The 24,271-nt window shown below is 36.4% G+C and overlaps 1 protein-coding gene across 1 annotated transcript in view; it reads right to left on the bottom strand.

Moving 5' to 3' along the window:
- The window catches only part of Rpn1 (regulatory particle non-ATPase 1), a 283,451-nt gene that overhangs the window by 4,822 nt on the left and 254,358 nt on the right, over window positions 1-24,271 (bottom strand). The window contains exons 20-21 of the mRNA XM_090372974.1: window positions 13,055-13,169; window positions 11,863-11,934 (exon numbers count right to left, since the gene is read on the bottom strand). Coding sequence (XP_090229100.1) covers window positions 11,864-11,934; window positions 13,055-13,169 — 186 coding nt within the window. The 3' untranslated portion in view covers window position 11,863. The remainder of the gene's footprint in view (window positions 1-11,862; window positions 11,935-13,054; window positions 13,170-24,271) is intronic.

The raw sequence follows: 24,271 nt of genomic DNA, 5'->3' as shown, positions 1-24,271 counted from the left end.
AATTAATGAAAATTGCAAAAAGAGGAGACAGCCAAAGACGTCGGAGGCAATTCCTTGCTTGCCTACATGGTAGCTACGCCACTGGTTGGCACTGATTTCAAGACAGCCAGCAATGTGAAAATGACACAAAGATACTGAATGTCTTGAGCTGGAGAGCAACAGGACAAACAACAGATGTAGGGCAAAGTCAAGCAAAAGTAGTCAGGTAGCAGAATACTCTCATAATTGCCCAAAATACTCACGCAATACACTGATACTCTATATCATTGATTCAACCTCAATACATAAGATCACCATCATCATTGATGGGGTTGTGCTTGTTGATGGTCTGTGCTTGTTAACAGGAGAGACTGCTTCTACAGGGATGGGATACACTTAAATAGAAAGGGTGCAAGAATATTTGCTGATGCTATCGAGGCAGAGTTAGGTGGGTCAGAAAACTACTAGCTTGGGAGGGGGATACACAGACTAATAGATTAACAGTAGCCACTGCCAGAGGTAAAAGTGATTCTTGCACTACTTCTACTGAAATGCAATTGAGCAGCAGTCTGGAAAGCAAGGCAATGGGAATTTCCAGGACTGCTGGGAGTCAGTGGAACAAGTAAATACATGGGCTATGTAGGGTAACTAAGAGTACAAACAGGTGCATGTATACTTGCACATACACCAATGCTAGGATTATTGTTAATAAATTTGATGAGCTTGAAGTGCTAGTCAAGACATCAAAGGCAGATATTGTTGGGATATCGCAGACATGGTGTCACACAGATATAAGGAATGCAGAACTGGAATTTGGGGAGTACAGAAAGGATAGACAGGATAGGAAGGGAGGAGGGGTTATGCTGTTAGTTAAGAAACACACAAAATCTAAGGAAGTGCATCCAATTGATGTGGGTGGACAATGCAATGTTGAGTCTGTTTGGTGTGACATAAGCACGGGGAAATGAAAAATGAGAGTATGTGTGTGTTATAGGTAACACACACCTACTCTCATAGGGTTATAGGTGTTACAGATGAGTAAAATCCAGGATATTGACTGGAATTTGTGGGTTCATCACTCACACACTAGCAAGTGTTTTTGTGGATTTATTGGATGATTGTTTTCTACATCAGCATGTTTGGGAGGCAACTAGAGGGAGTAATACTCTTGATCTGATTATCAGTAGTGATTCTTCATGCATCAAGAATCTGCAGATAAAGGAACCACTAGGTGGCTGTGATCACAGTGTGCACAACTGGGATTTACTCAGAGAGGTAACTACCATCAAGGGTAAAGGGAGGTGTTTTTGCTTTCGTAAAGGTGACTACGGTAGTCTGAGACAGTATTTAATTTCTATACGGTGGAACCAACTGATGATGTTACCAATAGCAAATTCAAAAAGGGGAGCATTCAAAGAATTCATCTTGGAAGCTACTAGGCTTTTCATACCAAGAAAGAAATATTGTTCAAAATTTAGGCCTAAATGGATGTCAGATGAACTAATTAGACATGTGACAAAGAAGAAAAATGCATGGGATACATATAAATTTAACACGTGACACAGAAGCCTATGATAGGTATAAGCTGTTCTGTAACCAAGTTACAAAGGTGGTTAGGCAGGCGAAGGCAGATTACAAGAAATCTTTGGCAAAGGATGCAAAGAAAAACAGCAAAGAGTTCTTTACTTATGTAAACTCTAGAAGGAAGGGGATGAATCAGATTGGTCTACTTGATATCGATGGTTCAACTGTTGATGATCCTGCTGAGGTAGCTAACAAACTAAATGAATATTTTGCATCAACATTCACACATGAGGAGTTATTCGCGGAGGGGTATGCCAGAGGTGTATTCAACTCTGGCAGTAAGCTAGATAATCTTATAATAACTGAGAGTAAAGTGGAGGAGAAATTGTTGAAGATAAACACAAGAAAGGCACCTGGGGTGGATGGAATCTATCCAGTTATATTAAAGGAGGTGGCAAAGGAAGTAAGCAAACCCTTAGCCTCAGGGGAGGTACCCATGGACTGGAGATGTGCAAATGTGACCCCAATCCACAAAGGAGGATCAAAGGCTGACACAAGTAATTATAGACCTGTTAGTTTAACTTCTGTTCCAGGGAAATTAATGGAGGCACTGGTTAAAGAAGCATTGCGGGATCATCTAAACAAGACTTCAATTATAGCTCAGACACAGCATGGTTTTGTTAAGGGAAAGTCTTGCCTGACCAATTTGATTGGATACTATGATGCAGTCACAAAAGAACTGGATGCAGGGAATAACTTTGATATTATATATTTGGATCTTAGAAAGGCTTTTGATACTGTTGCACATGGAAGACTGCTGCACAAATTGGAGCAGTGTGGCATTGGAGGCAAATTGCTGCTATGGATAAAGGGATGGTTGAGTGGGAGAAGACAGAGAGTGGTAATCAATGGACACTGGTCATCATGGACTAATGTTATTAGTGGAGTCCCTCAGGGTTCAGTGTTGGGTCCATTATTGTTTTCTGTATTTATAAATAATATTGATGATGGTATATCAAGCTTAATGTCCAAGTTTGCAGACGATACAAAGGTTGGCAGGGTTGTTAATGACACTCATGACAGTACACTGCTGCAACAGGATCTATAAAAGTTGAGCAGATTAAGTTGAAACAATTTAATATTAAAAGTAATATTTATTAGAAATTTCAAACAAATCTTTCAAACCAGCGCCTTTGCTAGCAAAAAAACTTATCAAGCCAGTGCTATCACCAGTTTCACTAAAGTGTTGATAAAGGAGTTTTGCCTTTTCACGAATGATGAGTGAACTTAACCGAATTTTATTTTGAGTTCGGTCTTCTATCCACAGATTTAAAGCTTTTTCCATTTTTTCTAATTTAACATCACGAGTTAAAGAGCAAATTTTTGAAGCAATTAGCGCATTTTCACGGACACTACGGTGGATTTTTTCTTCAGATTTTTTGATTGATCGTACCGTTGACTCATTGATTTTATAATGTTTTGCCACTGAGGAGACACTTTCACCATTAGAAATTTTGTCTAATAACTCAATTTTATTCGCTAATGTCATCACCTTCTTTGATATTTTCACATTTCTCTTGTTATTCGTAGCCATATTTTTGTACGGATTAGAAAGAACTTGTCCTCAATAAAGTCACTTTCTTCCGTTAACATACTCGAAAAAGTCTGTTTTACACTGCAAAACGGTAGATTTATCACTTTTGTAAGCATATCAATTTATAAATTGATAAATTTATTCAATTTATAAGCATATAAATTAAAAGCAAACGACCAAACCTTCCATGACAAGTGCATAACACGTACTGAACAAGGATTAGTAGTAGTACTCGCGATTTTGTCACCCCTCTCCCCCCCACCCACTGAGCGCTGTTTTGACCGGGAAAGATAATTTTAGCCACACCCATGTTTTTTGTATGGCAAAAAATATTCACGGCGCTTTAAAATTCACATTTTTTTAGGTTTCATTTTATATTAAATCAGCGATCGCGAATACGCAAAACCGCGAATACAGATACCGCGAATAGCGGGGGTTTACTGTATTAATAATTAATCTAACCTAAATTTCAGTTAATCTAAGCTAACTGTATTAATAATTAATCTAACCTAAATTTCAGTTAATCTAAGCTAACTGTATTAATAGTTATTCTAACCATTAACATTAATAGCCATACAGATCTGCACGTGTTCCCATGCAGAAAACTCTTACAACTGTAAGACATCCAGACCCTTGATCCTCATGTCTGTATTTTTAATGAACAATCAATCAAGGCTGTTTTTTATGAACAGTATATTCAACAATATATGTTCTCATGGAGTTACCAATACCTTCAGAGGGATAATATAGCCTATAGGGAATAGCCATCCAGATCCCCCAGATACAAGACTTCAGGACTACCACTTACAGGCCAGCCTCTCAGAAACATGAGTTTGCATTGGCCCTTACAAGAAGAATGGAAACTACAAATATTAAACCTGCCAAAGAAGAAATATTGACAGCATTTGAAACTTTACATCGAGGCGTTCAGTGGGAAGAAAATGCAGTGGAAAATATATTTGAGTTTTAAAAAGCAGAGGCGAACATTTTTATGGATAGTGTACAGTAGAATCCAGTGTACAACCAAATATTTTACGACACAATTCTTAAAAGTGTACTAATATATTGTGCGCATCATGTAAGTAGTCATTTCTTAATATGTATTAAAAAAATTGTTTTAAAATGTTAGAAATTTATTCATTCCCACTTATTTCTGATTTATTTTCCATCTTTTACTATATTTCTGAATTTATAGTATATTTCATTGTTGAAAAGGTAATTTTTTTATAATGAAATTTCTCTTTAATGAATTTTTTTAAGGGAACGATCTATTTCGTTATAGAGAGGACCAACTGTAATTGTAGGTAAAATATTTTCAAGTCATAGTTCATCAAAACAAGCAAATTTATTTGTGATTAACTGTCCGAAAAATTAATAATTATAAATTGAATAAGAAATAAACAGTCTCTCCCCAAATCATCCTGTCTTTTCAAATCATCATCATCTAATAATTTTTACATGACTTACTACTTCAGCCACTGTAAGTAACACTTTTAATGTTACAATATTTAACATAAGTTGGCTTAACCCAGTTATGATTTAAAGTGCTACCTTGCATAAGGATTTTTTTTTAAAAAGAATACTAAACTGATAACATCGTAACATTTACCAGCACATATTCTCAAATATTTCTCAATACAGTCAGTCTTTGTATAACACGTGTTTACACTACACGAATTCGATCATACACAATTTATAAATAGGGGAATGACATCGTATATAACACGAACCAAATTAGCTTATGAACGATTCACCTTTGTTTACAAGAAATGGCAGTCAAACGCAGAATCACCCAAACTGAATGCAACATGATAAGAATGAAGAGAAGATTCTGAAAATGTATTTATGTCAGTGAAGGGGAAACATATTTCACCATAATAATGTAAAAACCCACACAAATTCAGCTATCGGTATTATCGCAAATACAATTAGATCGAGTTTACCACCAGTTTATAACAGATTCCATTAGGAGAAATGCAACTGGAATTTTTTTTTTATTGTTTTATGGTAGCAACCCCCAGAAATATGCTTTAGTAAAATGTGAGCTAGTGAGGTGGTGTGTCTCTGCTTTTACAGTGTTGTTTATGCTACATGTGCGCAGCTTTGTTTATGTGTATCAAGCGTGCCTCCTCATTTTGTAATTGTGCTTTATTCCCTAAAAATGAGTAAAATACTTAAAAAGGTGTGAGAAGGAAGTGTCCTGGTGAAGACACTGCAGATTCAGAGAGAAAAAGAAAAGCAATATCGATAGCCAGGTGGACTGGATCAAAACTCTTACCTGGAGCGGCCTCATACTAGTGTTTATGGCCAAAATCACACCAGCCTCCGACCCACCAGGGTTTCCCCTGTAAGGCTTATGGCCAGTCCACCTCTGTCGATAGAGAAAAAATATGAAAGTGTGAAACGCTTTGAGCAAAATGAAAGACCATGTGATATTGCACATGCTACTGGCCTATATGAGGCAATGCCAAGAATTAGAAAGAATGCAGAGAAAATAAAACAACTTTCATAGCAGGAACAACTCAAAGTGTAACAAAATCCATTAGATCAAGACACAAAGAATTGGAAGAGATGGAATGGCTGTCATCTGTTTGGATAAAAGATCAAACAAAGAACAAGTCTGCCTACGATAGCAGCAAAAGCATTGGCAATATTTTATTATGATTATTTATTATGTTTGGTAATGTACTGGTTACAAATGTGTGTTCAATCTTGGGTGGTCGGCACCTAACCCTATTTTTCCCATAGGGTCTGTTATTTGTATTGCATGATTTCATATTGCACAAGGGTTTCTAGGAACACAACTATCGTGCTATACGAGGACTGACTGTACAGTTAAATCTTCAAAAATATTTTTTACCAAATTAAAGATACGAGGAATTATTGTTAAACAATGAAAGAAGTCAAACTTATTTAAAAATAAAAATTAGCAATACCTTTATGTACAGTGGTTGAATTTTAGTTTAGTTATAAGCAACATCGTTTTCTGGAATGCAAAAACAGCCTACTTCAGTTCATTATCATCCACGTACATATTTTTTGAGGTGTTGAGACAAGTATTCATGTAAGTTACGTGCGGGAACCAGGGTTTCCCCTATACTCCGCGAGTTTTAAGGCAAGGCGCCAAAAGCCGGCAAGGAAAAAAAAAAAAAAAAAAGAGGAAGAAAGAAGGGGATAGATAATTGAAAAGTTTGTTAACTAGTGCGGTGTAGTATGTTGTTCGCGTTGTATGTATTGCCGGCACCTGGCATTTAGCAGCAGGGGGCCAAGAAAAGAGTTATCTTAACCCCCCGCTTCCGTCCCTAACCACGAGGAGGTAGCCAGGAACTACTATCTAAAAAAGGTAAGGGGAATTTGAACGAAATTCCCAAAGACTACAGTGGAAAGAAGGATATACAGTAAGAAGAATGTTAACAAAGCAGTAAAATTGGATTATTTACAAAGACAAAGCACTGTAACACAAGAAACAGCTAGAGCCTATGGTAGATGGGAGGGCAGACAAACTGGACTCCCACCCACCACACGGCAGAAGCAAGTATCATCAATCTAGAAAGAAGAAAGGAAAAGCATTAAGATAACATTATAATACAATGCTAGGTAACATAGTTATGCTCTAACAACACAAAATAAAGCTTCCCGAACAGAGCCTGTTGCTATACTCGCAACAGAAAACTAATCAATGTTGGCAAGGCCACCACCACCAAATAAAAACAAATTATAAAACAGCAAAGCTTATGACACGTGGGAAAGCCGACACTTGCAACCCCCACACATCAGAAGCAGAAGAAAAAATTTACACCAATTAATGTACTAGCAAGAAACAAGTTAATCCAAGCAGTACGTTAAGCAAAAGAAAAGTTACACCAATTAAATATACTAGCAAGAAACTAGTTAAACCAAAGTATTACATTAATAATAAGAGTAAGCATAACATGGGTATGCACAAACAACACGTCCTGTTAAATGTTTCAGTACTATAAGTAATAACATGCAAATATCTCAAAGTTACAAAAGTGGTAAAACTACAGTACAATAAATCCTCATTAAAGTTAAATGAAGAACCTAGAAGTACAATTATACCTAATCTATAAACACACCTAAAAACCGTAAAAGGTCAGCAAAGAGCTTAACCAAACAAGGAAATATGATACACTTCCAAAATTCTAAGGAAACACTTAAAAAGTATTAAGTTTGTACATATATACAGTGTAGAAGAACGCTACGCGTAGGCAGTTCTAGACCGCACAGCGTCAAGAGCTAATTGATAAACAGGACAACTTGAGTCCCCAAAGGAGTGATCGTGGTTCCAGTTCCGAAGTTTACAGTTGGAACAGGAACGTGGAGAGTTCAAGAGGTTACAGGAGGAAATCTGATGTCCCGCTGAACCACAATAGGAGTCACTAGGGGCCAGATCTGGCCTGTAAGATGGATGGATAAGTTCACAAAGCCACAGTCTCTCAAAGCAGCAGCAACTGCAGCACACTGCTGGAAAGCTTTCCAGTGTTTTTCCTTTATGACATCCCTTAAGGCTATACTAAATGAGTGCTTAAAGCGCGGCATTGCCTTCCAACCTTCCAACACCCAGTTTTACAGGAAGCAGAGGGTAAATGCATGCAAACTAGACAGGCACCTCAAACGCTGCACAGGACAACGTAAGCTGGCATAAAACAGCTGCTAATGCCTTCAGACGGATTACAAGCACGTACACACCTTGGCGTTTGCATAGCCTGAGGAGACATTCTCCCAATGCATGGGGTAGTTGGTCTTAATTGGTTTGTTTATTATACTTTGGAGAAGACGATGTTTCACACAGAGGACTTTATTTGTGAGGTGGAAAGGAGGCCTCCCCTGTACAACATATCATTAAAAGACTACTCCAGCAAAGAAATAAAGGCACAGTGTTGTATTGAAATTGGCAAAATAAATGTTTCTGATGGGATGAACTATGTAATGATGAGAAGAATCCGAAAGCTAAGTTCTGAATCTTATATTATTGTTATTGTTGTTATTATTTATTAATTATTGTTAATCAATGAAAGAAGTAATATTGTAAATATTACTTCTATTTTAGTACTGTTTCATTAGTTAACGAAATACAAGTTTATTAGTTTGCAGAGAATTTATTGGTAGATCTGGGTTATCTGTGTACGGAATCGCAAATATACATAATTTAAGTTAATAAAGAACCTTATTATTATTAAATAACATCAAAATGAGCGAAAACCTTCCTCAGTTTAACTGAGGAAGGTTGACAAAACAATTGAAAGCTTTTTGTTTGTATGTATCTAATATAATATATGTATATTTCCTATCATTAAACTTGTCACAATCTATTTTTGTATCCGTTTTCACTCTCTGTTACAGTAATTTTAGTTTTGATAATGAATCCAGAGTGCACAGGTCTCTTTAATCAAGATCAAAATGGTTATCGGGAAACTGCTGAAGAATATCCACTGCAACAGTACAACTAATGTCGGCGTTAACAAATTAGAATCATGTGCAGTCTCTGTCTTCTTCCAAAACGAATTTTGAAAACCTTTTGTTTCAGTCAAACATAACTTCAGTGACTTTCTTTTTTGAAAAGTATTGTGAAGGCAATGAAAGCATGCAGTAAACCGCAAAGTACAGGGTCGTTGCCAGCATAATACAGGAGAAAAATGTATTATTATAATAATAATAATAATAAATAATGCATGCAACTGTTCCTTGGCATAAAAAACATGAACAAAAGAACTGCAACGAATTGTTTTTGAAAAATGAAAAGATCGCACTTCCTTTCTTCAATGTGTATTGCATCTACTAATACAAAATCGAGGAAATTCATCTATTGGAAGAATAGATGAATAGACTAGAAACGGAAAAAACTGGCGTAAAGCTGATAACACAGCATTTGATAAAAAAAAAAAAAAAAAAAAAAAAAGCTTGCTTTATTGTAATTGTTTTTAGGGATCAATATCAGTACAGCACCTTTTATGGATGTACATTTGATCTTCTAACGAAATTTCAAGAAAATATTTCCATTGATAGCTGCATTACAAACTTCAAAAACTGGTGTCTTCTCATGAACATTCATAAAATCAAACAATACTAATCCTTTATTGCACGAAAAGTAGTGGAGAATGTTTTCTGCTTCAAAAGGATGGAAAGTACTCATCAATTCCATCTGGAAATAATGTCGGGTGGTGGGAAGACAGTAACAACAGGTGTTTTATTCGGAGAAGTCCCGCACAGTAAAATCAAACAAGAAGTTACCCTTTATGTTACCGAAAGTAATTCTGTAAGACACCAAGTCTTACGAATACCTTAATCTCCGAATAAGAATAGCGGGTAGAAATAAAATAATTTTACAAAGAAAGAAAACTTTTCAGAAATATTTCAATTAGTGGGAGTTTGCCTGTTGCTGCAGCACAAAGCATAGATGCAAACATCAGTGTTGATTTCTGCATCATGGTATCAAAATTTGATACCATGATGCAGAAATAAAAAAATACTCGGGAGGCTTCCTGTGTGTTTGAAACAATATAAAACTGTTTTTTTTAAACCTATATGAATTTGCTGGATGAATCCACCATTGTCGTTTTCTCTTTCTACTCACAATCAACACTATACATAAATACACAAAAAAAAAATCAATTTGAACACCATCCATCTTCAAACTGCGAATGGAAAAAGTGATGAGTCGCTGGTGATATCCAATGAAATTTTAGAAGCGCCCAGTCTAGTTTGAAACGATCTGATGTTAGGAGCATTACGTGTAGTTTGCTGTTTTGGAGGTGTTCATGATGCCAGCTTACACTCATGCTTCATGTGCTCGTCTAGTATAGCCCTTAGTTCGTACAGCAGAGATGCATATGACCCTCGAGTGACTCTGTTTGTGTTTAAAGTAGTACAAAATTCTCTCAGCATCCCAAAAAATGGTGGCCATAATCTTTCCAGCTGAAGGTTGTCTCTGAAATTTTTTTGATGGGAGAGAACCATTGTGCTTCCATTGCATTGATTCTTGCTTGGTCTCAGGATCCCAGTGATGAACTCATGTTTCATCATCTGTAATAATTCTGGAGATGAAAGTTTCAGGATTCCTTTCATAAAATTTTTTAAAAATTTAGAAAGGAAAAAGAATTTCTTTCTAAATTCTCCTCACAACACTACTCTGAACTGCTTCTGGGGTCAGAAATCTGGGGAACCACCTTGCACTGACCTTAGTCATTTCCAAATATTCATGGTGGATGGTTATAACTGTTCCCTCAGATATGTCACTTTTCCTAGAGATTTGGGACACCTTTAAACATATGTCATTCAGCACAAGAGCTTCCACAACTTAGCACATTTCTGGAGTGGTCACTGTCACAGACCTTACTAGACGTGGATACTCTTCGATGGACTCCCTACTCTACTTGAATTGTCTTGACCAAAATTTCACCTGGTACTCTCTGAAGGTACTCAATGGTACTCTATGCACTGTTGCCATACACAGCCACCATGCTTTCATGAATGGCCTTTGGCTCATTTCCTTCTTTGGTGAGAAACTTGATTACTGAACGATGCTCCAATTTCAGCAAATCCATAATTTGATACAGGTGTCTTCTTTCTTTCTGTTACAGCAGCACAACCTAAAAACATAGTGGGATCAAAATTAGTATGATTGAGGTTGAGATGTGTAGGAACATGATAAATCATGAATCATTGAAATATAACTATGGGAAGTACCTTAGGTAGATAATTTATTGAATGCCCCCTTGTATTACTTTGTAAAACCTCTTGATAGACAATATTTTCAGTATAGACCTTCCTTGATGGAGGTTTCAGTCTTTGTCTGTGATATTTGATCACAGAATGCTACGGAGGCCAAAAATAAGATTCCAGTTCAATGCTCAGTGATTAATTATTCAATCAGCAAATTTCATTCCAGGTGATATGCTTTTTTATTTATCTATCTAATTTTTCCATCAAAAGAATCAAACAATAATTGGAGGGGGATGACCTATCTTTGGATTGGATTGCATATCATGAAATCATATATGAAACTATTTTCCCATAACACTACTGGTTGAACTGTTACCATTTTGTTTATAATATCCTGATTTGCAAAGTCACTCAGTGATCTGTGCAAACACATCAATTAGTTAATTTTGTATTTAAAAATTAACTCACTATACCTGGTTAATATCATAAACTTGATTTCTGGTTGGGACTTTTTGAATAACATATGATTAAACTTTGAAGATGTAACACTCAAGGCCAACATCACTCACTCACACACACACACACACAAGAATGGTTTCAACAACATATAATAGACTGGATTGCCCTTTGCTGGCTAAATATGAGGATTTTTATTGTCAATTTTGATGATCTCTTGTCTTGAATCATCATTACACACACACACACACACACACACACACACACACACACACACACACACACACACACACACACACACACACACACACACAGTACTAGTAGGTAAGAAATGGCACTTCACACTGCCTTTGTTACTCAATAAAATTTCATTGAAAGGATGTAAAGGATACTAACAATAAAAATGTCAGTATTTTCATTTGAATTTAATTCTTCCACTAAATTATTTTTCTTCTTTTATAAAGTGATTGTAGAATCACTCATTTCTTCTTTAGGAAACATCTCTATTCTGCATAAACAAATAAAATACATGCATAAAAAAGAAAAAAAAAAAACAGGGCAGTCTTAATTAGTAAAGAATGGAATTTTTTTTTTTTTTTAATCCCTTGTGAACCACAGCTACTTACCTTAAGTTGTTGAATAGCCTGAATTTTTCCTAAGAATAACAAAGCCTTCCAAAATGGGTGTAGCAGGTATATCTTAGTAAAATAGGGTTAAGAAATTGAACAATATAATAACATGATTTTATTGGTAAGCTGATTTTATTCTGCTGATTGTCAATGTTGGTGACTGGGAATGCTGATTGCTGCTGTTTATAAAGGTTTTATGACATGAGTTGCCAGGGCCATAATGTGTGTTTTTTGATTTTTAAAAATTTGATGATCAGGTAAATATAAGCTGGAAAACAATTTTTTTTTTTTTGCAAAGCGGTTATGAAAAAAAACAAAAAAATCCACATGGAAGATATTTCAGAAAAGCAGGAGAATTTTCAAACGTTCACACTACACTAGAAATTATATTTTACTGACAATATATACATTTTATATTAAAATACAGCCATGGGATTGTTTACGGTACGCATTTGAACATTAGCTCACCTAAAATTTGTGTGTGTGGAATTCAGTTCGGATTGTCTGTTACACATCAACTGATTATGACTGCTTCAAGAGAGATGACGTTGCAAGTGCACAATGAAAGTGAGAGAACTGATACTACAAAACATCTACTGCTTTGTCTATTTCTTCATCTTCAATGATATCAAGAAGAACTGGAAATAAAAACTTACAAATTTGAAAATGATGTACTGCCAATTTATGAAATTTGTGCTACCTCAGCATTTACTAGAACATTTTTCAATTTCAACTTGTGCACCATGTAGTTGCATGCAGAAGTAAATTACTTCTTCACTGAACAAAAAGAACAGAATCTTCTCTTCTTGTTTTAAACTCACCAGTACAACAGTGGTAACTAAAGTGGCATTTCAAAACACATACCTCATTTCAGATGGGACATTGCAGCTTTAACCAAGTCAGACTCATCCTTCTGATTTAGTCTATTTTGGTAATCTTTTTTGTTTCCAAAACAAAAGTGGTAGCATTAATGACTGTTGTGACACAACCAGCTTACACACTACATTCTTCAACAAATCTAGGAGTAATGACCTCGGTAAATGGAACTATTCACTGACAACATGCAGCCTACACATTACTATAAGGTTGTCACAATTTCAAGACAATTTTTGAAATCTGAGTACTAAAAACAGATAAAGGATAATAAACTAGAAACACAACAGAAAAAATATAAAAACACCAAGGATACATTCTTCAGTTGCAAGTTCTGCTCTTTCTCCATAAGCAAGTAGAACAGGTGTAGTATGTGTTTGAAATCCTGTGATTGTTTTAGGTTTGCCTGCTTGACCAACAATATCAACAGCCTGAAAAAAACAAGATGAATTATCTATAATAAGGCAACACATTTGAATGATCAATTCTTTCAAAAGCACATATATGTTTATCAAGGTGGCCTTGGGAGTATACATGTTATTTTTATGTATTTTCATATTTGAGCGCCCTGTGGTATGAACACAAATACAGCCACATATGTATACACACGGTCGGGTTTCCATATTTGCGGGATCTGTATTCGCGGATTTATGTTTTCGTGTTGGTGGTCGCGAAATTTATCATGCTAAAAATTTGGCTACTACTCCCTGCATTCACTCAGTGAGCGACATCCGAGTAGAACAGCTTGTGATCTTTGTGTGTGTGTCTGCATTAGGCTACTTGCACTTAAAATATTACTGTGAGTATGTGAATATCCATAGGTTTTAAACAAATTGTATCTGGTGATGGATCAAGGTCATAATTTTCTTGGCCTAAAAGGGCCAAGAAAATTATGACCTTGAACGAGAAGTGTGGATTCTAGATAAATGTCAAAAAGGGCTCACATATGAAGCCGTAGGCTGCGTGTTTGGTATCAACGAAAATACCGTATGATACATAAAGAAACAAGAAACTGAGATCAGAGAGGCAGTGCAAACTGGTAGAATTCTTAACGCTAAATATGCAGCTTATGTATGTAAAGTGATGTTAAAAATGGAGAATACTATTCATTTGGATCGAAGACCAGCACAAGAAAAACAACTTGCCTGTGAACATTGGTATGATTTCCACTAAGGCCCCCATTCTTTACAACAGATTTAACTCTCTGTACCAGCAGTACCCCGGAAACCATTTTCATTGCAAGCAAAGGCTGGTTCCAGAAAATTAAGAGGTATTATTCACTCTGTAATGTAAAGATTGCAGGAGAGTCTGCTTCAGCTGATCACAAAGCTGCTAACGCCCACCCTGCACAACTCAAGAAGCTAATTGGGAAGAAGGGATATAAACCTGAACATGTTTTCAATACCAATGAAATGGAATTATTCTGGAAGAAGATGCCTCAGTGCACCTATATAGCCATCGAAGAGAAGGCCCAGGATTCAAAGGCACCTATATAGTAGACATCAGCCAACCCTGCTTCTTCTCCAGCCTCTGAGACCCCTACTACTGAGGAGTACTGAATCCTGTGGTGAATACTCTGGTGCATGCCTTGTTCTTAACTATGTAATATAACTGATACAGTATTTTAGAAAAATGGGTCTAAAATGTTACTCATTATTGTATTTGAAAAAAATTTAGAATAAAACAATAAAGCTACTGAATGGACTAGCTTTAAATAAAATGCAGTGTGAAATATCATACGAGAGCTGTTCAATAAAGAATGATCATAATTTTTAATGAACAACCATACCGCTTGCTATTTCTAGTTGAGCGCACACACACTGTGTGCGCTTAGTCAAGTTTAGTTTAGTCTATTATACCTGTTTAGTTTTGCCTACGGAGGTGATTTGCGAGGAACACTATGCTTTGCTTAAATTTTGTTTCCCTCTGAATAAAACATCAGCTGAAGCGTATGAAATGTTTAAAGAGGCTTAGAGTGAAACTATGCTTCCATATAGCACAGCTCGCAGGTGGTTTAGAATGTTTAAAGATGGATGTGATTCAATTACAAAAATCGGTGGTCCTGGGGCTCCAACCACTGCTGTCACCACAGAAACCATAAACACTGCTTCTATCAAGGGCTTAGGGTCAGACAATGTTAACTAAAAAATTGCATTTTTGTTTTGAGACAACTTTATACAAATAACAATGCATATCATGCCATAGAATGTATTTCTCTAGTAGTTTACATGTTAGCTTGGGTTATAAGCACATTTATGGTAAACCAAGGAAATGTCAAATGACCTTTTCTTGGTTAATTGCAAAAAAGACACTTAACTACAAAAATGATTTTGTAGTTAAGTTGTCTGACATTAAACCCTCGCTATAATCATGAGAGAAGATCATCATATAACAGTAAGGCAACTGGCAGAGATGTTGAGAATATCAATGGGAAACAAGCATGAATATCAGTAGGAATAGAGGTAGAAAACAGTATTCTCCATGCCAATTTGCATATCACATGTTTGTGCATGCTGGGTTCCAAGACTACTCACACCTGAGCAACAGCAAGTTCACATGGAGGTTTGTCAGGAGCTGCAATGGATGGTTACTGAAGGTGGTGAGATTCTACACAAGGTGAAAACGATGGATGAGACATGGCTTCATCATTTCAATGCAGAGAGTAAGCAACAAACTCTGTTTCGAAGTCTACGTCATCACCAACAGTGAAAAAAGCAAAAGTTGTGGTTTTTGCAGGAAAGGTTTTATGGTCATCTCTCTTTTTAAATTCAAGGAATGGTTTAAAAGCATGCTGAGCTATGTCATATAACTGTCACAGGACCTTACTACAGAACTGTATTGCATACTTTGCAGGATCACATTAATCACAAACAACTACATGCAGGTGGATGAATGCTGCATCATGACGATGTGAGACTGCACATTGCTCATACTGTCATCAAGTACTTAACCAGTATTAATGTCACATGTGTTTCTTATCTGTCTTACAGCACTGATCGCGCACCCTGTGATTTTTTTTTTTAATTCCCAAAGTTAAAGAAGGAGTTGTGAGGGAAAAAAATGTTTCTAGTTGTCAGAAGTTGTAAAGACATTGAAGACAATTTTCAGATGAATGTCAAAAAATGGCATCAACCATGTTTTTGAAGGATAGCAGAAACATTGATGTGCATTTCATCAAATGGGGACTACTTTGAAAAGGACCATCAAAATGATATCACACCGACGGTAGCAGAGAACAAAAAATACCTGTAGGTAATCGTGCAGTCAGACAATAAGTTCTCTGAGCAGTACAGAAAGGCTTCTTGTAGAGCTCATGGGGTTTTGTAAATGAGATACAGAAATTCTGCCAGCAGAAATAAGGAGGTAATTATTCTGCTGTATAAGGCAATGGTAAAGCCATATATTGAACATTGCATACAGGTCTAGAAGCCTCATTTTAGGAAGGATGTGGATCTGTTAGAATGGACGCAGAGAAGAGCAATGAAATTAGTGGTGAGGAAACAAAAAGGTATTCTGACCAAGAAAGACTAGTTCTGCAAACTGTAGCAAGGTACTGCATATGGATAGCAGAATCTCAGATTAATATATGAACTGTGTTGTGGTAGCACAATGAAGGTAGCAGAGAAAAAAGACCTGTCGGTAATCTGCAGTCAGACAGGAAGTTCTCTTAGCAGTACAGACAGGCTGCTAAAACAGCTCATGGGGTTTTGTCAGTGAGATACAGAAATTCTACCAGCAGAAATAAGGAGGTAATTATTCTGCTATATCAGACAATGGAAAGGCAACATCTTGAATACTACATACAGGTCTGGAAGCCTTATTTTAGGAAGGATATGGATCTGTTGGAACTGGTCCAGAGAAGAGCAACAAGATTAGTCACGGACACAAACAGGCTCTCCTACCAAGAAAGACTTCAGTTCTGCACCTGGAAAATAGGTACTTGCAAGGAGACATGACTGAAGTCTTTAAAGCAGGGGTCAGCAACCTTCTTCCACATAGGAGCTGGAGGCCATGTCTATGAGTGGATGGCAGGCCACATTCATCTCTATAGCTAATAAATGAAGGAAATAATAATAAAACATAATAAACTATGAATAATGTTTATTTGATTTAAGTAATATTATGTTTTAAGGACATGCAATTAGTGTGAGAGTTGATGCTGTCTGTTGCTTGAAAGTCTCTCAACATTAGGCAACAGGCTGGATGAGGCCAGATGCAGGACATCTAAATGGGCATCAGTCAGTTGGGTTCTTAACTTGCTCTTTTTGTATCTTCACTTTTGAAAAGAGTTGCTTGCACATATAGGTACTACCGAACATTGATGCCATTTTTTTCACGTGATCAGCCAAGCTGGTATATTTCCTGTAGAACTCTGGTAAAGATATGCCCTCTCCATGAAATTTGGATCTTAATAGGTCACTGCACTGCATCTCAATAAGCTCCACTTGAACATTTTCTGGTACGGTATCCACTTTCACGTCAAACGAAGTGTCAAACAGCCTAAAATCGCCTGTGTGTAATGAATGCCAGCAAAACAGGAAGAAAACTCAGTTCTCAAGTCATGTATCACAGTCGCAAATATGTTGGCATCTATTGGTTTGGTCTCCTGGAATTTAGGGAAACAAGCGTAGTTTGATTTCTCAAGCTGGCATTCCCACAGTCATAATTTTGTTTCAAAGGCAATGATGTATCCACGCATCTCATGTATCAGCAGATTTCTCCCCTGAAGCTTCAAGTTTAGGTTGTTAAAATGGAATATTAAATCCACCAGAAATGGCAAATGAGAATGCCATTTGGGGCTCCAAAATTCTGAGGCACTCACATTTTTACTTTCAAGGAATGTAGCTATTTCCTCCCGCAGAGTGCATACTCTTCCTAACATTGCACTTCAACAGAACGTCGCAGAAGTAGAGCAGGTCCCCGTACTGTCTCTGCCTCTGACAAAAGTTGTTGAAATCGACGATGGTTTAATCCCAGCGACAAGATCAGGTTTACTGCCCTCACCACTACATCCATCACGTCCTTCAAATTTTAAGACTTAGCACACAGTGCTTCCTGGTGGATTATGCAGTGCATTTTTTGTAGTTTTGTGTTTAATTCCAAGGCCTTCCATGTCTCTTTGAAGCAGAGCCACAACACCCTTCTTTTCTCCAACCATTGCCAGCGTTCCATCGGTTGTTACACATACTAGTTTTGATGGACCCAGCTTCATGTCTGCATTACACTTTAGCAATGCTTCAAGAATGTCTGCTCCTGTAGTAGTGCCCTTAATAGGTACCAATTGAGTGAACTCCTCAAAAATGTCAAAAGTTGAGTTTACTCTATGTACTAATATTGTAAGCTGAGTGGTGTCTTTGGTATCCTACTTTCATCAAGTGCTATTGAAAAGAACTGGAAATTTTTGCAGTAAAATCCTTTAAACAATTTTTCACATCCACTGACATTTCTTCTATTTGTCATGTAACTGTTCTTGTAAGAAAGACTCAATTTGAAAATAAAGTCCTTGAATACCAAACAAATTTTGGTATTCAAGGTTTGACAAACACCAAGCAATTCTTTGTTTGGTATTTGTCACTCACGCCAAGCAAGGCTGATGCAACACGAGCCGTGGTGCCATCAGCCGCTGTAGCATAGACAGAAAACAGGAGCTATGGGAGATCTAAACCAATCATAAAAATCTAAATGCTTTTTTTTTTTTTTTTTTAATTTCTATTTTAGATATTTATTTGTTTGACTTATAAACACATATGTATATTTATATATGGGATCTTAATAATGTCTAAATCGTTACAATTTTCTCTATCATATCTAATAGTGTCTGCTATCTAATAATTTCTAAATCGTTACAATTTATTAAACTACTGTGTTTTTTTTTGGCCTGAGATAGAATTACAAAATTGAATTCTTTTTTAGGGTCGTGATATTTCTTTTTGGGACTATGGGCTGCATGATTTCAGGTGGTGGACCAGATCTGGCCCATGGGCTATAGGTTGCTGACCCCTGCTTTAAAGCTTTAAATGGATTGAGTAAATTAAATTCTGGTGTTATCCTTTGCTTTCAGGCAGAGAGTAATCAATTTTTGGAACAAACTTCTTTTTAGTGCTATGGAAGTCAGTAGTTTGAATTAACGTAAGGAATTATACAAATTGTTAGAGAGGACATACAGATGAGCTGGTTTTTTTTACCCCCCTTTTTGATGGGCTGATGTGGCCACATAAGTTTGCTTCTTTCCTTCCTTTCATCATTTGCCATTTCTCATATGTACTAAAAAATATGGATGATCATTCTTTATTGAACAGCCCTTGTATTTCATCAGAGAACCTATATGCCAAATGCTATTGGAATCCTAATAAGTAAAAACAATTAAATTGATTAACACAATGAAAGAAAAATAATATTGCCCAACATGACTAAAATAAAATTAATTAAAAATTTTGCTTGCTGTAGGACCACCAGAGCCTCAGGGTAAGCTAAGATCAAAACTGATATATCACACATAAAATAAATAGAAAAAGAAGGAAAATTAATGTTTTTTCATCTTTTTCGGCACTAAAACAAACTACTGTAGAAATGCAACACAACTGGCTATAGCAGAAAAATTCACAAGATTGACTTTGGAGATACTAATGTAGTGGCATTTAGTGGCAGAATGCTCTACTATTTGCAGTTCACACTCAAAGTTGGCAGTCTGGGAACTTTTGGATATGCTCTCGTAAGCTTATTCTATTAGTTTGACTATTTATGACGTATTCAGCAATAAGAAAAGGTAGGGAAAACATGTATGAAGTAATGAAACTTTTAGATATGGCATGCACAGAGCAAGAATATACCCAGCTGAGGCAGATTATAAGAAGTCTCTGGCAAAGAATGCAAACAAAAGTAGACTTTGCTTATATTAATAGTAGAAGACAGTGGCTGAATCATGTTGTCCACTTTGACAGTCTAACTGTTGATGATCCTGCTCAGGTTGCTGACAAATTGAATAGGTATTCTGCATTTAAATTCACACATGAAGAATTCTTTGGGGAAGAGGAAGCCAGAAGTTTATCAAACTCTAACAAGGAGCTAAATGATTCTGTGATAACTGAGAGGAAAGTGGAAGATTTTTTGTTCAAGCTATGCATAAAAGGTGACTGGGGTGGAAGTGTTTTTTTTTACATCCTTTAATATAATCCAGATTATATTAAATGATGTAGCAAAAAAGGGAAGCAAACCCTAAACCATAATTATGAAAGTATCTTTAGATCAGGTGAGATCCGTATGGACTGGAGATTTGCAAATGTACCCCCAATTCACAAAGAGAGAGGAAAAGACAACATGAGTAATTACAGACCTGTTAGCTTAACATTTTTTCCAGGGAAAATAATGGAGTCATTGCTCCTTAACAAATCCATGTTGCAGTAACAGCAAGGATCTGTTAAGGGACAATCTTGTCTGACCAATATGGCTGGATACTACGATGCAGTAACAAAGGAACTGCTGCAAAAAAAAAAAATTTGATACTGTTGCACATAAAAGATTGCTGTATAAATAAGAGCAGTGTGGCATTAAGGGAAAGATGCTGCTATGGATCAAGGGATGATTGAGTGGGAGAAGACAGAGTGGCTATTAATGGAGTCCCACAGGGTTCAGTGGTGGGCACCTTGTTGTTTTCTATATTTATTGCTCATATTGATGAAGTTATATCAAGCTGAATGTCTAAGTCTGCAGAGGATACAAAGGCTGGCAGGGTGATTAACGATAGCAATCAAGATAAGCTACAGCAACAAGATCTAGAAGAATTAGGCAGATCGGCTGAGAAATGGCACTGGAAGTTTAAAATTTAAAATTTACAAATGCAAAGTACTGCATTAATGTACCAACTATGTGGTATTACACTCACGTAAATGAAAAAGACCCAGGGGTAATTGTGCAGTCAGATATGAAGTTCTCTAAGCAATGAAGCAGGCTGCCAGAACAATTCATGGGGTTTTGTCAATGATATACATAGGAACGTTGCTAGCAGGGATACGGTGATCGATTCCATTGTAAAAGGCAATAATTAAGCCATACCTTGAGTACTGCATACAGGTTTGGAGGTCGCATTTTAGGATGTAGAGAAGGGCAACAAGATTGATGAAAAGAACAAAAGGGTGGTCTCACCAATAAAGGCTTCAGTTCTGCAAACTGTAGTGTCAAAAGACTAGTCACTTGTGAGGTGATCTGAATGAAGTGTTTAATGTTTTGAATGAATTGAGAAAGCTCAATCTGATGACATTCTTCCTCTTGTCAGAAGGTTGCAGGTTAGATTGGAACACAATCCCACCTACTGTTATGTAAGTAGTTTAAATGAACTGAAGGAAAAACTAGACAAATTTTTGGAGGGGGATGAATAAGTGATGTGGGAAGCTATTTTTTTTTTTTTTTTTTTTTGGCTGATTCTTTAGAAGCTCTTGTATCATATTCCACTACTAATACTAAAGGTATCTGTGAAGCCCTGCTTCTTTCTTTCTTTCTCTCTCTCTCTCTCTCTCTCTCTCTCTCTCTCTCATTATATTGCTTGATTGGGAATCATTATATTACTTGATAGGGATCAGATTTTTATATGTTGAGGCTAAAGATCAGTGCCCCGTGACTTTTGTTTTCAAAGGTGTGAAACATTGGTTAAGATAACCTAAATCTGATGCATGGGTTCCATTATAGAGATAACATATGTCTTCATCTGAAAAGAATGAGAGATGAGGGGCCAGTAATACACGGAAACCATTCCATGTATATCTTTTTAATGTTCACCGATTCTTTTGCCAAGGATTCTCCACTCTGGCTAATAGTTCCATGAACATCTAAAATTGTAATTTTATGTTCTAATGTAAACATAACAAAATATTATGTTTAAACTAAAACACAAAAATGACTCCTCTCTCTCTCTACTTTCCAGATTTTTTTATCAAAAGAAATTCTATTAACACAAATATTGGCAAAATACTAGTGTTCCCTGAATCAAAGGGTGTTAAAGTCAGTGTTTTATGCTCCTATTGCCCATGCCATAAATTAAAACAAACTTGTTGTTGTTATTTGGTTTTTAGGAGCATTAGCAACTAAGGCCAACTAAGGCCATTAGCAACTATGACCACCGCAGGATATGCGGTGGTCATTCCCTGACCTTTCTGCATCCTCCGTATTTGGTGGTGACGGGCTCGAACCCCGGTCTAATCAAGAAGCGTGTGCTATGCACTGCTGCTCCTTCCCACCTGGCTACGGAGGCGCCATTGAACAAACTTGTTGACATAGCTTTTATTAGATGAGTTCTCTACCCTCGTCATAAAACTTCACAATTAGCATTTTGTTGTTAAGTTAAAGTTAGATATTAAAGTTTGTATTTTACTTTTCTTTTGCTCATGTCATAAATTGAGCTTGACCTTGTTAAAAAAAAAAAAAAAAATGGCTTTTTGTCTATTATTAGACAAGTCCTTCACCCCCACCTTCATTACAAAATACACTTATTAGAATTTTGTTTGTATATTAAAGCTGATATTTTATCTTCTTGCATGCCATAAACTGAAACAACTTTGTTAACATGGCTTTTATTAGACTCAAGTCATTCCCCCAGCAGCCCCATCACAAAATATACTTATTAGAATTTTAATTTGAAATTGATTTTATTAATTACCATTTCTAAAACTTATTCCATTCCACTTATTCTTCTATTATATCTTAACTTCAATCACTTGCTTGGTTTTTCATTGGATCAATTATATAGTTACTGTCTATATAATACTGCTGTAAACACATAATAGACAACTCTTAAACAAAAAACTATGTTAGTAGTTTGAAGGGCATAATTTTATCTGTATCTCATATTGTGCTCTTCCTTCACAACGAGTTTCCATGCACTGCACTACCTCGAATAAGTAACGCTTCACTAAAAGAGAAGACTATTGTTACTTATTCTCAGTGGGTTAATTTTACTTAAATATCATCAAGTATCTTCTGGCATCTCTCATATTGTGGGATTACCTTCACAACTGGATTGTCATATCTGCAATACCAGGGTACCTGCACACCTACCGATGAAAGGCCAATGAGCCTTGAAACAGTGCCGCCTGGGTGGTGGTGCCCAGACGAGTAACAATAGTCTTTTCTTTTAGTGAAGCGTTACTTATTCGAGGTAGTGCAATACATGGCAACTTGTTGTGAAGGAAGAGCACAATATGAGATACAGATAAAATGATGCCCTTCAAACTAGTAACATAGTATTTTGTTGAGAGTTGTCTATGGTGTGTTTACACCAATATTATACAGATTATTATACTCTTAAAGATATGATGCCTTGTTGCATTTAATTTTACTTAAATAGTTACTGTCTGCAGAATGTAAACGACACAAAAATATATAACAATGGGTAAACTAAATTCATGTATAGGAGGCTCACAATGCACAAGAATCCTCCCCTTATTAATCCCATATATCCACTGAATTGATGTTAACTGAGTGAGAATATGGGTTGGGGGAGGTCAGCTCTTGCATGTTGTTACACGTATTGTTTTGTTTGTCTCAGTTTGCCAATTCACATATTAATGTTTATTCTGCTCCAACTACAAAATATATACAGAAGAGTATTTGTGTAGCATGCAAAAATGCAAACTAAATCTAAACCTAATTGGAAATAGTAATAAAAACAAAATCTTGTATCATCATTTAGAAATAACTGGTAGAGAGAAGTGCACAGATGGATATGATTCCACTCCCACATTCAGAAGAGTAATGTCCTACTCTTCACAAAGGATTAAAACAACATATATCGTTGGCTCCCCGCCAAAACCACAAATGTGCAAATTTGGCACTTTTTACCCAAATGCATTCTTGAGGTTGTTTCCTGGTCAACTACACCCTGCCAAAGACTTGTATGTCTATTTCAAGGCCAAGTGGTTGAAAATGTTACATGCATTTTCACTTATCTGTAAAAAAAAAAAAACAAAAAAAAAACACACTTCTAACCATGCAAATTTGCGAATGTGGCACTTTTGTTAGTTTGGCATGGTAAATACTGACAGTGCAATTTTCCAAATTACCACTTTTGGGTTTTTTGGCATGTACAGGTAGGGTGGGGGGGAGGTCAGCTCTTGCATGTTGTTACACGTATGGTTTTGTTTGTCTCAGTTTGCCAATCAGTATTACTGTTTAGTTGTCCTTTGTAACATCTAATTTTTGTGGTCAAAAGTAAAATTTAGAATAATGAGTACAAGAACGCGAAAAATTCTTGCATGTGTTCCTCACTTCAAATGGAATCTGATTTGGAAGATGAAGATTGCAATCCCTTGAATGAGTTTGAAATTTCAGATGATGATAAAAATTATGTACCCTCCAATGACGATAGTGATTCATCACTTATGGCTTCAATGTGCATGTACTTTTTAAAAATTATCCCCAGTTTAAAAACTGTTAGAGCACAATTTTTTGAGCCAGGCTATTCAGAAATGGAGTGTGACTCAATGCACTCTATAGTTGAGAGAAAAGCAAAGTATGTACCCGTGTATGTCCCTGAGGGATGGGC

Source organism: Mastigoproctus giganteus, chromosome 4, assembly GCF_048544385.1.
Source record: "Mastigoproctus giganteus isolate SK-2022 chromosome 4, ASM4854438v1, whole genome shotgun sequence".
NCBI classification, from domain to species: Eukaryota; Metazoa; Arthropoda; class Arachnida; order Uropygi; family Thelyphonidae; genus Mastigoproctus; species Mastigoproctus giganteus.
Note: the sequence above shows the minus strand (reverse complement) of the source record. Positions and strands in the feature narration are given on the sequence as shown.